We start from the raw sequence: 14,884 nt of genomic DNA, 5'->3' as shown, positions 1-14,884 counted from the left end.
TAGAGACTGGCGCTTAGGGACTTTTTGGCACTTCTTAAAAGCGATGAATGAGTTAACACTAGACACGTTATTAATAAAATAACTAGCCTATATCTCTGCTGTCGGGAAGAAACCAGTTAACTTAACTCCAATGGAGTTAACTGGTTTTAATACTTTGCATTGGTTCAACATATATTTTAACCAACACAGACATAAGGGGGGTTCAATAGCATTGGTTTATAGAAAGAAAAAAATAACTTAGCTGGTTTCTGCCAGACAGCAACGATATACTCATTTTATATTTTAGTGCTTGGGGTATGCTCTGTTGTGTGTGTAAAACGATTGTTTTAATAGATAACACAGTAAATAACACAAAAATGAAATAGCTGCTACTGTATCTCATATATTTCCCTGCACATTAGTACGCCATCTTTCCCAGTGGTTCTCAAAGTGGGGTCCGGGGACCCCAAAGGGTCCTCAAAGGGGTTCCAGGGTGTCCCCAGCTAAATTATTGATAGTTAGGAATAGGAACAGGAATAGGAATAGCCCCGTATAGCCTACTGTACGTTTTAACTCAGAGAGTGTACAAATGGAACCAAATGGTTGGTTATTGGTTCCATTTTCTACACGCTCTGGCCGCTTTTCCACCAAAATAACTTTGGTTCTAGAACTGATTCCGTTCTTTATTCTTTATGATGGTTTATATCACATCTGCATCTTCCAACCTGAATAGTGACACGCCCACTTTGGTTACTTCTTCAGGGCAAGAAAAAAATAATTTGGTTCCAGTTCTGAACCAACTTTTAGGGAGCTGAACCAATTAATTGTTTCAAAATTAGGCAGGAAAAAAAGAATGGAACCGGTTCAACCCCAGTGGAAAAGCAGCCTCTAAGTTTTAGGGGCGTTAATGCATACCAGAGAACGACTGATCTATCCAAAAGCAACCAGTGCCTGGGCCCTGAAGCCTGATTGATACTTAGTTGTGTTCCGGTATCATGCTCCGTAAATAGCAGATCTACAAGCTCACATTAGGCTCTATGCACATATACTGTATGCCATTTTGGAAATAACTCCTTCCGGGCCTCTTCCAACTTCCTTCAGAGGTGTTACCGATGATACTAATCAAGGCTCTGTTCTATTTAGTGTGCAGTGGTTCTAAAACTTTCTTATTTATTTCAACGAACCCCATAACTTTTAAAGTTATGGGGCCATTTGGAACCCTCTCAAGGACACTTTGAGACCCACTGGTGTTCGACCAGAATGGAACATACGTAGTACCATCGATAACACCTGTGAAGGAAGTCGGAAGACGTCCAGGCCGGAAGTAGGAAGAGTTCTTTCCAAAATATGTGAATAGAGAGCCTATTGTGCAGCTTGTCGACCTGCTTTTTACACAAAGACCAGCGTGCAACAGAGTATAAACAAGACCTAGGCTGGCGGCCGTTGGTGTGGTCTGTGGAAGGCATCTCCATTGGGTAAGAGGGGCGTGTATTCTTGTAACAGCGCAGGTGTGTTCCTCATCATCTCCTGCAAATGTCTGACGGCGTGTGCGTAACTCTCGCTCTGCAACACCAGAGAGCGGAACAGGTTGACGGGCGCCGACGTCCGGAACGCCTCGGGGACACGGACCTCCGCGGGCAGGCGACGGTTCCCGACCACCGCGTGATGCAGTCTCTTCTCCTGCAGGCTCCTCTGCAGAAAGCAGAGCACGTCCCGGAGCCTGTGCTCCACGTTGTCCATGCTCCACTGGGAGCGCTTCTCGGTCAACAGCAGGTGCAACACGGCAGTCTTCACGTGGTAGTTGGTCAGCGCACACTTGCCCGTGAGTCCCGTCTGCTTCCTGTGCAGGAACGTGGCGATCTGAAGGCAGTGCAAGTGGCAAGAATTATCTGGCAGGCTTTTGGCCACATGTTTGAGCAGGTTCCTCTCGTACACAGCGAAGGAGAGGGGCCAGTACGGGTCCGGAGAGCCGCAGCCGCCGCTGTCCGAGGGGAAATGCGAGACAAAGTAGACGTCGGTGTCGTCCAGCCGGACGGCGGGGACCATGTTCACCACCACGACTTTCCCCGAGCGAAACCGGACCTTCAGAGCCCCGGCGGCGTACAGGTCGCGGAAGACGAGCTCAAAGTCGTACTTGTGAGAGATGCGCCCCCACGCTTTGGTGAGGGAAACCTGAAACCACTTCATGACTCTATCTTTGGCCAAATAGGAGGTGTTTTTGGAGCACAGCAGCTCCTCAGGGCTATGGGTCGGTCCGGGCACGTCGTCCGTCTTGCTGTGCAGGAGACAGAGAACGTCTTCTCCCAGGTTGACGGAACCACACACGCACACACCCGCCTCGGTCTCCCCGGGCCTGGTTGTGGTCAACTGTAGGGGTGTAACGATACAGTAAATGTATCTAAATATAAATTTTCATTCCAAAAATCTAAAGTATATCGATATATATAAACAGCAACATATCGTATCGTTTGACTTTGCATTGTATCGTATCATTTTGCAATGGACATAATCAGTATAGAAATATTTCACAATGCAAAAAATCGATTGTATCAATGGTACTGTAAGTACATTGTATTTAGCAATTTTAAGAAGAAAAATCACACCTGTGTGAAATGAGGGGCACTCGCTCTAATCACCGTGTATCATCAAGAATGGTGGTCCCTTATTGGCCAAGGGTTCCCACCGACATACCCAGGCGATTTGCTCAGACACATTATGAAGTAAATTCTCCATTAATTGTCAATGGCATTTTTAATGTTTGTTCAGACAACATACTTTGTCAGGTCATACTGACCTGACGAAGATCCATTTGGATCGAAACGTTGTCCTTCTTTTCAATAAAGTAATCCTTTACTAAAAGAATGGTGTGCGGGTCCTACCTCCTTCCATTCAGACAACACAAACATTAAACATTTATAGGAGGGGCCCCTTAAAAATGAAGAGGGGTTTAATTACTTTACTTCTATATAGTCTATTGATAAATGTGTGTATTCTCTCATTTCTGTGTTCATATCAAGGTGGGGGGGGGTTTGTCCATACGTGTTAATACATGTATTTGCCAGAGAATCAATGGCCACGTTTACATGAGGACTTTTAACCCCCCATTTTGCAGCTCCGAAATCCACACAAAAGAAACGTGGAGCAGCAGCAGTGATGATGATCCCCCTGATCTGTGAGTGTTCAAAGATCCAACCGTCCCGAGTTGATGATCACTGATAATTTTCAAACATTTTTGATATAGGTTATATTATAGCCAGCCTATATGTATCTGGATTGCGTAATGCTACTGTAGGCTACAGTGCATCGGAGGACTCACGGAAAGACGGAGGAGAGAGAGGACGGAATGCCGTCAGTCCGCTGTTCAGTAATCTCTCTCTCACACACACACACACACACACACACACACAGTCCCAATAATACGCTATTATCGCTATAATGTCCATCCTATCCCTTTAAACTTTTATAGGCTATAACTTGCCTATTCCAAGTTGCAACCAAAACGTCATGAAACATAACGGCTTTGCAGTTTAATTGCATTGATGAGCAGCTGCAATCAATCTAGTGATAATGATGCGGCGATGGTGTATCGTGCAGATAAGCTATGCAATGCATTATATGCTTTAGCAATGTACAAGACCGCAGATGGGACAATGTTGATCTACAAGCCTGTAGATCAGCGCTTACTTACAAAATGTACGTGACGAATCACAAATAAAGTAACCCACAATAGCCTTGTGTGGCGCACAGCGAAAAGTTGATAAAGGCGATGTCGTCCCCCCCCGTTTACTGCTCTGTGTGTGTGTGTGTGTGTGTGTGTGTGTGTGTGTGTGTGTGTGTGTTCAACAGTCTCTGACCGTCTCTCTCTCTCTCTCTCTTTCTCTCTCAAAAATAACGATCACATCTACTTGTAAACACTCATTCGGAATGACCATTTCCCATGTAAACTCGCAGCAATTTTTTTTACTTCCGAAGTATTTTATTCTGAAGTATTTATTCAGAATGATCAGCCTGCTTGTAACTGCGGCCAGTGTTTACTTATTTATATCCATAATAATAAATGTTTCCCTTGCACCTGCACTATCCACACATTTCACACAGACTTACTTCATGTCCTTGCCAAATAGTTACTGTATTGATTTTAAATCATTGGATTGCATCGCCATGAATGAACCAATATCAACCATGCATCCAGTGGCGGCCGGTGACATTTGTCCTAGGGAGGGCGCTATAACAAAATCAAGAAAACATGCACTAGGTATCATAGATTAAATATCTACTGAGGGAGCCTGTCTAAAGTTTATTAAATATATCTACTAAGGGAGCCTGTCTAAGGTTTATTAAATACATCAAAATGTAACAAAAGGTTCATATAGGGTTAAAGAAACAAACCTGAGACAGAAGGACCAGTGCCATAAAAAAGTGCAATGGCTCAAAGCCACATGACCTTGCTACAGTGGCTTTAACATTAACAAAAAAATAAACAAAACGTCCTTATAAAAGAACCCTCAAAGCCATGACTCTGCCACCTTATGGCTTCATTTTTACTTTTTGTACATACATTTGTGATGATTACATCAGGTTTGTCTGGACCCAGCTCTTTAATTCTTATTTTTTCTTGCAGTGTCCTTCTCTCAAATGGTGTTTTCTGCAGTGATTTCACAGAGTTTTATTTTTCCTCTTATTTTTCCATTATGCAAGTGAATTAAACTATTATTATATTGACTTTACCTGGCTCCATTCATCTGTCTCATCCCTCGTTTTTCTAGCGTATGTTGTTGTGGCTGTAAACCCTATGTCAAACTGTGCTGTAATGTGTATGCTGCCCCCAAGTGTTTTGTGGTGTGAATAACGTCATGGATCGCACATATTTCGCGACCCAGTGGCTTCCTATAGTTTGTATTGAAGACATGTGTACCGCAATGCATTACTCTTCAGTGCTGAGAATCGAGAGCTCCAGATGAACGCGCACCAACACGTGACACACACTAACTAATCAGAAACGTCATACAACGTAAATAACATTTGACATTTCATGGAGGCATAATACTAACGTGGCAGTATATTACAACTTTTAAACACTGCCTTTGGTTAGTGGCAACTTATATTATATAATATTAACCTTTCTGGATTGCTAATTTTAAATAAATTACAGGCTGTAGATTTCGTTTCTCAGTCATTCTTATTCACGTTTTATTGAGGGGGTGGGCATGGTGGTGCGGCGCACCAGCGCCCCCTATGGACGCACCGCCACTGCATGCATCGTGATTCGTATGGTATCGCTGTTAAAATATACCGTTACACCCCTAGTCACCTGAATCCTGCCGTAGCCATGCATGTCTGGGGGCACGGCATCCCCGGAGGCACCACACCACGGCTGGAACTGGAAGGAGTACGGCTCCGGCGGAGAGAACGGCACCAGGAGGTCACAGCTTAGCGGCTTGCTCACCTTAGAGTCGTGATCATCATGAAAATAAAATATTAGTTGATTTGTAATTGTCATTAACCCATTTTAGGCCCAACGTGGACATTTTAAAACTGTCTCATGTCATGTTTCATGTCAAGGACCCCAAAAGTTATATGTAATTGGCCGCCGACCCCATCTAAAAACATTCGATCTGAAAGAATATATTTGCAATACATTTTCACGATTTTTCAAAAATAGCAGACCTACAAGCTCGTAATAGGCACTCGGTGCCACGCTATGAGCTTGTAGATCTGCTATTTTTCAATAGCTAAAGTATAACATAATGCTTAAAACACCAAAAGGGGTTCCTGCCCAAACTGCAATCAGGCAATTATGCAACAATGGTGAGAATTTGTGACAGGCCTAATACTAATACAGAAGCTCACCTTCCAGGACTCAAACATGCTTCCGACGCCCACAAAGTCTCCCACCTCCATCTGGGACTCCCCGTCACTGCAGACGCTCCTCAGCGACTCCAGCAGGTGGTCGGCGAAGCCCTCCACGAACTCCCGCGCCCTCAAGTTGTCGTGGGCCACGGCGTGCGCGCAGCGGTCACAGAAGCCGCTAAGGACGCCCTTATCCAAGACCAGAGTCCTTGAGCTGCTGCTGCTGGTGGTGTCTTCATCGTCCACGGGCCACTGTTCCACCATGTCAGCCAGATCCACCCTGCACACCTCGATGGTCAGGAAGATGACCAGGGACAGGGTGCTCCAGAAGTACCAGCCGTAGTCCGAGTCCCACTCCGTCTCCTGGATTAAAGCAAGAAAATGATCTTGTGACTGAACCGTTTCGTCAGTCCAGACAAGTTCCAATCTGAAAGGACTAAGGAGTCCTCCACACCAGTGGTTCTCATGGGGGTAAGTGTAATGCAGAGGTACTACAGGGAGTAGCTGAGAGGAAGTGAAAAACTGGATGCTATGTCAAATGATGATGTTTTGGTATTATCATCTAAATAATAATTCAGCGAATGTCTGAATGTCTGTCTGTCTGAATGTCACTGACAGAGCATTATCTCATCATTCACTGTACGCATCACTCCCACAGGCATGGACCATAATTATATGGAGGTCTTAACGGAGCCCTTTTTCCCATTTGACACATTAATGATTAATAATCAATTTATTAGTGATTAACCTCGCACCTCCGTCCCTTAGCGACACCTGCATCACAGGCCACCGTTATCACCGTTACCCCACTGGCATGCTTCCTCTAGCTACCGCTGCAACACAACAAAATGTGCCCTATACAATTTGGCGCAGCGTGTGTGTGTGTGTGTGTGTCTCCTAATACACAGCACAGCCGTTGTCGTCTATCTCTGAACGAGCCACACTATTGGCACACATCTCTCCATGCAAAACAAAAACTGCACGCTCCCAGAATGAACCTAGGCTACATTTTACCGATTTTACCGATGTATTTCACTGTTCAAATATTGTTTTTACATGGAGGCGGTGTGTGTGTGTGCGCGTGCGTGTGTGAGAGGGACGCGGCTAAACTGTCAACACTTCTACTAAAGAAAGAGGCAGCGATGGCGCCATAAGTCCATATCCATACATTCGGGGACATAAATTGCGCAAAATACTTTTACACTTTTAAACGGCAGCAGCTTACTGCATTCTCCTAGCTGTTGCTAGGCTACAGTACATTAGCATAGGAACGGAACCACAACAGTGTTGGGAAATCACCAGGGTTGCCACATTGACTGAGAGGGAAACAAGCAACCAGGTCTATGAAAATGTTAACAGGCCAGATTAACTCACACAATCCGAAAATAAATCTACAATAAACAACAATATAGCTGACTGTCAAACATCATTGTCCAATGTTGTTTCAGAGCAGTGGTTCTCAAACATTTTCATGTCATGGACCACTAATATTCTATATATATATATATATATATATATATATATATATATATATATTTACTATATATATATTTGCTGTTCATATATTCAGAACGGGTAAGGACTAGTCTTATTAAAAATGGAATCTTTGAAAAACAAAGAAAAGGACCCGCACTGTCGGAAACTTGCCAAAAATGTTGCCAAAAAGTCGACGTTTTGGTTGTTAGACCTTCATCAGGACAGACAAAATACCCTTGTCCTACGCACATGTCACGATTCATCAAATATCCTGAGACCTTTCCATGGAAGACACTTCTGAACATGTGTACTAGCACCTAATAAAAGGCTTAAAATGTCTGTGCTGCTTCAAGGCCCTCTCCTCCTTCTGCACTTTGGAACACATTTTTACCTACAGGTATATTATTTATCCCACGATTTTTCATCCCTGTGCTGTGTCAATTATCTAATGTGATCCCTCCGCCAACCTAGTCCCCATATATGGGGGACATGGGGAGAGCAACAGATTTGAACTCATGCTTCCTTCATGGCTGAGTGTCCAAATTGCTCCCTTACACCTGACAGGGGGGAGTTTCCCTGGTTGGACGTAGCACGTGGAAGGAACACGTTATTCCAACCAGTTCCTTTCCCCTCCATCAGGCGCCCCGGCTGGCCAGGGGAGACAGTTTAGAGACCATGTTTTTTGTGAGGGTACCTACCCTAAGGGACACGGGGAGAACATGCAAACTCCACACAGAAGGACCCTTTCGCCAACCCCGCCTCGGGTATGGGCACCGATGACGTGGAGGAGGAAACACGCCGCCAGCACCCACAGCGTCTCGAGCGGGAATCGAACCCAGGACCTTCTAGCTGTGAGGCGACAGCACTACCAACTGTGCCACCGTGCCCCCCGGAACATGTATTATATTGCTAGTTTGATCAATTCTTCTTCTTCAGAGAGAGCCAAGACCTGTCACAATTATTACATAATCGTCTAATCGCAATCATTTGTGTGACAATTAATTGGCAACTTAAATTTGTAATCGTGACCTAGAGCCCTATGAGCTAGCCGAGACAAAGACTCTTGTTTTCAGTCCAAATGACTGAAAACAAGTGGTGGGGACACCGGGACAGACAGAGAAGTGTAATCCATGCCTGCTGCTGCTGCTTGGAGTCCAGCAGAGCGATCTCCCTCTCCAGCCTCTCCTGCTCCTCCTCCAGTCTCTCCTCGTGCTCCTTCATGCGAGCGATGAGCTCCTGGTCCTGCTCCGGGAGGCTGGCGTTCTCCCGGGGGGAGAGCAGCGGGTGGTTCAAGATGGCAGCGGCCACCACCATGCACACTCGCACTATGGCTCCCTGCATGCTGCTTCTTCTTCTTTACATGTGCCTCATCATTGTGGGACGGTCAACACATCTGAAAAACAAAAGTCAAAGTGGTATTACAGTACAACAGGCAACTTAAAATGTAGACCCGTTACACCTAACATGTCTAAATGTTCACTGCTTGAGGTATACAAATTATTTTCACTCCTATGCGACCAAAATGTGGAACGCCCTACCAACAGTCATTAAGACATGTGAATCCCTTGGCTCCTTCAAAACTGCTCTCAAAGGGAACCTACGGATGGCTGCAATTCGAAACTGGCCTCTGTAAAAGCTGAATTTTTATCTGGATTGTACTATGTTTTTGTATGGACGTGGTGTTGGGTGCCTGCACATATGCACACATGGCATCAACGCATGGTGTTGTGTGCAGGCGCCCTACACTCTGTCTTTGTACTATGGATTGTACTATGTTTTTGTATGGACGTGGTGTTGGGTGCCTGCACATATGCACACATGGCATCAACGCATGGTGTTGTGTGCAGGCGCCCTACACTCTGTCTTTGTACTATGGATTGTACTATGTTTTTGTATGGACGTGGTGTTGGGTGCCTGCACATATGCACACATGGCATCAACGCATGGTGTTGTGTGCAGGCACCCTACACTCTGTCTTTCGTTTTCTTTTATCCCCCTGTTCCCCTCACTGTATATATATTTTATTCCCTTTTCGCTTCCTATATGATGAATTCCTGTTCTGTTCTTTAACTACATAGAAGTGTCTATTTGTTTGTCTCTAAATGTTTTGATGAATTGAACAATGTGGACCCTGTTGTAAACAAGTGTAAGGCTTAATTGGGTCGTCCACTCACAGTTAACAGTCTTTGTATTGAGTTTGTGCTTGAAATGTACTGTAATTCTGCAAACTGTTAATAAAGATTTCAATCAATCAATCAAAACAACGTTGCTATACCTTTGATGCTGGGCGCTTGTAGATCCGCTACTTTTACTGCCATTGAATTTGAATCCTGAAAAGTTTAGTTTTGGACCTTTGTCGGGTTTCCACCCGACAGAGACGATATACTTAGTTGACCAGGGTGCACCATGGTTCTATGCTAGATCCTCTTAGAATTTCTAAGAGGAATGTCTATACCAAATCTCTTCTGTGAAAATAGCCGTTCTAGCTCACAATGTGCCAGATTGCAACACGTTGTGAGCTTGTAGAACTCATTCATCCTCATTCCCATAGCTATTTCCAATTATGTGGAAAAAACTGCAGAATTAAAATAATGTCTAACTATTTCTGTAAAGCTGCTCTCCACCCTGTAAAGGGGGGGGGGGGGTAGAATCAGACCTCGCCTCTATAAATAGAGCCAGTGGGCTGTGTGACGCATTCTTGTGCCCGTATCAAACTGCGCAGGAAGGAAGAATGGGGAACAAGCCCTGTCCAAGAAGTTCTCACAGAGTACAATTTATTTATGCCTATCGTCATTTTACTTCCTGTTAATATTTTATCAGTGGTGAAAGAAACTTGCTCCCACTTTGTAGGCCTACTTAAGTATCGAACAAATGTATGGTAATACTCAAGTGAAGTAAAAAGTAGGCTACTTCAAACTTGAGTAAATCTGCATTGGCCTAAAGAGGCTGTAATTTAAGTATGACTATGCTTCATATTCAGAAGAAGGAACACCATATACACTACAGTGCAATATAGGCTAGAGTAAAGGGAAGGAAATGACATAATAAGGTCCCTCCTCCTGTTAACAATACAAACAACTGCATTAGATTACACTGTTGTACTAGTGGAAGGGGTGCTTTGATTTTACTTAGGTAAAAGTATCAATAGCACAATACAGAAACACTACAAAATATAGTTACAGTACCAAAGCAAAAGTACTCAAACTTAGCTGATTTACCAGCTCACAACACATTGTGAGCTTGTAGATCAGCTTTTCAAATAGCCAGTGTATTCGTATAACATAGGGCTTATTGTGTGGTTAATGCACGTTTTGTATTCATAATATAAAACTGCAAAGATAAAGTAAAAGAACCTGGTAATTGTATGGTACTTTAACAGTAAGTACACTTTCCGCCACTACATTACATCTGCTAGCCTTTGCGTTACACCCTTAGTTTGGATGTGATGATGCTTTTCATGAAATGATTAATACATCATTATAATAAGCTTGTGATAGGCATGTTGTAATGAGCAGTTTTGGTGCTGGAGGTTTCTCTTCCAGGGACAAACAGACAGACAGACAGACAGACAGACAGACAAGGGTACATGAGGCCACACAGACAGACAGATGAGGGTACATGAGGCCAGACAGACAGACAGACAGACAGAGCCATGTGCAATAAACCAAACATTCTCACCCATATGATGACTGCTTTCCACTTCCAGTAATGCAGTGGTTTCCAACCCTACCAAATCATTATGTATTCGGCATTGGGCATCTGTGCTTTTCAGCCAGAAAATGCCCCAAAATAATTCGATTTTATGTTACACAAAATAGGCCTATACATCAAATCTAAATAGCATAATATATAGCATAAGAGAGACCAGTAACTCTTAAGTTCCAACTATTGTCCACGTGTGTCCATAATCACAAAACGCCAAGAAAGACCAAGAAAATGAATAATAAATACCCGAAAATGATATTTTTCTGAGGCCATGTTGTTTATAAACTCAAATGTTTTACAGTTGTCATCACAAACATGCCAAGTCCTATTGGCTGCATATTGTCTTGGAAACTAAATAAAGGAGACGTATAGTCATCATCATCATGGAAAGACGGCGGAAAGACCGTTCTAGACTGATGATTCATGGGGTAAACACGAACATACTATGGCAACTATGTTTTGGTCAATCATCATCATCATTTTTCGACCGCGGTCGAGATCATGCAGGATTCCACAATGTTTTGGTCAAACATGGACATCAGCTCACAGTCACACAGGCTGAAATAGGCTATGTGCATTCAAATGATATGATACATAAGAAGTCTGAGGGTGACTTTTGAAAGTTTATTTAAAAAAGTTCTAACCTTCTACTCCTTTGTGATGAATGATGATGTTGCTCGTGAAGAGTCATCGTGATGTTTTACCGCCCGCCACAGTTGAGCAGACTAAACTTCCATCCAGAATCACCCTGACTGTAGGTGGGGCAACAGCAACAGAAATACTAAAATTCACAGAACTTCACATCCCTCTCACTCTGTCTACAGTCTCAGCCCATGAGGGCAGCGTCTAGTGAACAGATCTAATGAACAGATTTAAGACTTCCGGTTGACGATCTCTTCAAAATAAGAGTACCCTCTAGTGAGGAAAAAAAGTTTAATTTGCACATTAAAACTACAAATTAAGCATTTAAATGATGCTATATGATGCTATAAGACACACATTATGTTTCTGTGTAAAAATAAGTAATTCAATAATAATAATAATAATAAGTTATCTTTATTATTATATTATTGAGCTTCATTTTTATTGGCTTTTATCGATGTGTATCTCTACACGTCATCACGCAGCACGTTTTCGTTTTAATAAATAAATAATACATCAACAGTATTGACGTTATATGATATGATTATATGGACCTGTCTGCCCCACTACCCAGTCTGTGTGGTGTATGAGTGCGTGCAATGTCCTTAATCAGTGTGTGTGTGTGTGTGTGTGTATAGGGCACGGGCTGCCCCGTGACACCGTCCTTACCATCGTCTTCAGTGTTTTTGTTTACACAATGTTTGTGTTTGCACAAACACTCAAAGCTGGCCATTCACTGTCAATGACATTTAATGTTTGTGTTTGCACAAGCAATCAAAACTGGCCATGGCATTCAATGTTTGTATTTTCACTCAGAACTGGCCATTCATTGTCAATGGCATTCAATGTTTGTATTTTCACTCAGAACTGGCCATTCATTGTCATTGGCATTCAATGTTTGTGTTAGGATGTTTGTGTTTACACAAACCCTCAAAGCTGGACATAGGAGGGGCTAGCGCCGAGTCATATATCATAGATATGTCATAGACGACTGGTGTCACAGGTTGGCCACTTGTCAGCGGTCTGTCCGACTCTGCTTCTTCTAGTCGAAAAGGTATAGGCAACAACATGACACCCACTGGCAAGTGGCAACAGCAGGCATTCCTATTATGCTTGGAGCCTAAATGCATCCATCTTGTACAGTTGGCAGCAACATGGCACCCATGGCCTTCTGTATTGACTGCTCTGCAGCAACGGGAGAGTTCCTTAGGGGATTAGTAATATAGAAAACAAATAGAACATGTTCCCCAAATTTAGAGACACAATGACCCATCTTTGGGTAAAAAAAAATTCCACCATTTATTTTTCTTTCATTTTTTTTAAAGATTTCCAGAAATGTTCTTATAGAAACAGAGTAAAAACATCAGAAATGTAAGATTTAGTTGAGATAATATAAGAATAAAATAATAATTTCCACATTTTTGTTTGTCTATTTTCATTATATCTTAAATAGTTCTCCCTCTGAAGTGATTCATTCAGACTATATTTTTCTACTTTTATTTATTTTTTTCTACTTTGGGTGTCGAGATAAACGTGGGAAGCGCTGAAATAGAAAGTTAAATGTTAAGAGAGGAAGCAGAGAGCATATTTAGACCTAATCCAGACTCATGTTGTCCTCGTCGTCATCATTCTTGTCCTTAGAAGAACCCTTATTACTGCTCTCCACAGCATTGGCAAAAGCATCCAGATCTCCTCTGTTGGCAGCGTCAACAGCCTCCGGCGGAAGACCAAACTGACCCAACAGAGGACCCAGCTGGCCCGAAGCCAGCGCCACGGCAAACAAGCCCATGGCCTGCTGGAACTGTGGCGCAGAGGCGTCGCCGATCTCCTCAGGGTTCTGCGGCAGAGACTCCCCAGACGGGAGGAGAGGCAGCAGGATCTGTTGCACCTCAGCGCTACACAGTATAGGAGCCATCATCTCTGGAGTGCACACACTTGTCAGGTCCACCCCGGATGATCCCTGGGAGCCGGCGGGCGCAGTCGGAGCGTAACCGCCGTTGTTGTTCATGGTGGCCAGGATATTCTGCAGGTCACTGAGCTGGATGGGCGGGTTGGGGGTGTTGGGGGTCTGGCCGAAGGCAAAGGCAGCGGACGGAGAGGGAGTAAGGCCACCTCCTGTAGGGGAGGTGGTAGAAGAGGCAGCGGGCGCTGCGGGCGAGGAGGTGGGGGCCTGTGTGCTCAGCCAGGGAGTGACACCCGAGGACTGAGATGCCGACTCGGACACGCTACGAGACGAGGATGAGGAGCTGCTGCTGGAGGCTGGTCCTCCATTTCCCAACAGACTGGCCAGGCCGCCCGGCCCCGCTAGAGCCCCCAGGGCCGACAGGCCGCCTTGCCCCGACGATATCAGCTGCATCAGCTGGTCGGGTCTCATGTTCTCGAGGAAGTTCTGCAGGGCGCCCTCGCCTCCGAGGGCAGAGAGCTCGCCTCCGCCGCCCCCCGGCGCTCCTGGAGGGTTGTGGATGTACTCGTTCACCTTGCGGCAGTTCTCCTCGTCCTTGTCCGTCTTGGGCTCCTGCATCCAGAAGAACAGCCTCTTGGGGCCGGCCTTGAACTTGAGCACGTAGACCCGTCCCGTGGTGCACTTGTTCACTTTCTTGAACTCACAGTCGTCGGGGAAGATGATCAGATCGTCCTCCACGTCGCCAGTGGTCCTGTCCTTCCAGCAGAAGTGGATGAGAGAGTCGTCGGAGTGCTGCACGTAGACGACGCCTTTGCGTTTGTCAGGGTGCACTGTGCCTCCCACCTTCTGCGTCATTTTACCAGCACGGAACTCCACCAGATGCCTACTGGAGGGTCCCCTGGCCCCCGACACTAAGCTGGGAAAGAGAGGGCCTGACATGTTCTCGGTAGTGACAATGGTAATAACCTAGAATACAGATCAATAAATATGAAACATATTTATTATTGTCATGTGCTCAGGGGTCCCATTATATACTGATAATTTGTGACGCACCGTGATGTCACCGTACGTAGACTTACTTAGTTCCTCCTGTTCTTATTGGAACATTGGGTGACGATTTCCCTCCATTTGCTCTGGTCCCTGGCAACCCTTCTTGCTCCATCCCAGCTGACACCCATCTCGCTTAGGTCTGTCTCCAGCTATGGTGATGTCACCAGCTATGCCATTTATGGAAACACATGTTGCTCTAATTGGTTAAGCTTGGTGAAACCGGCCACTTTCAGTAAATGGCACGTTGCAGTCAGTGTTGAAGCCGAAAAGAGAGGTGAA

The 14,884-nt window shown here is 44.5% G+C and overlaps 2 protein-coding genes across 3 annotated transcripts; both read right to left on the bottom strand.

Annotated features, from left to right (window-relative positions):
* Window positions 1–1,398: 1,398 nt before the first annotated feature.
* itprip (inositol 1,4,5-trisphosphate receptor interacting protein) lies at window positions 1,399–11,806 on the bottom strand. 2 transcript variants are annotated; one of them, XM_080782202.1, is made up of 5 exons: window positions 11,655–11,806; window positions 8,440–8,698; window positions 5,830–6,192; window positions 5,273–5,425; window positions 1,399–2,346 (listed from the first exon to the last, which is right to left on the bottom strand). In XM_080782202.1, the coding sequence occupies exons 2-5, from the start codon at window positions 8,644–8,646 to the stop codon at window positions 1,408–1,410; spliced, it is 1,662 nt and encodes a 553-aa protein (XP_080638328.1). In that variant the 5' UTR covers window positions 8,647–8,698; window positions 11,655–11,806; the 3' UTR covers window positions 1,399–1,407. The 2 variants fall into 2 exon arrangements, with proteins under 2 accessions (XP_080638328.1, XP_080638329.1); XM_080782203.1 differs by having other exon boundaries at window positions 5,291–5,425.
* A 1,440-nt stretch (window positions 11,807–13,246) lies between these two features.
* On the bottom strand, window positions 13,247–14,697 carry LOC308328161 (proteasomal ubiquitin receptor ADRM1-like; the record flags this gene model as incomplete). Its single annotated transcript, XM_080781892.1, has 2 exons — window positions 14,635–14,697; window positions 13,247–14,521 (listed from the first exon to the last, which is right to left on the bottom strand). The coding sequence occupies exon 2, from the start codon at window positions 14,492–14,494 to the stop codon at window positions 13,247–13,249; it is 1,248 nt and encodes a 415-aa protein (XP_080638018.1). The 5' UTR covers window positions 14,495–14,521; window positions 14,635–14,697.
* Between the last annotated feature and the right edge of the window lie 187 nt (window positions 14,698–14,884).

Source organism: Protomyctophum bolini (genome assembly GCF_963924005.1).
Source record: "Protomyctophum bolini genome assembly, chromosome: 14".
Taxonomy (NCBI): Eukaryota; Metazoa; Chordata; class Actinopteri; order Myctophiformes; family Myctophidae; genus Protomyctophum; species Protomyctophum bolini.
This window is presented reverse-complemented; position numbering and strand designations above follow the sequence as displayed.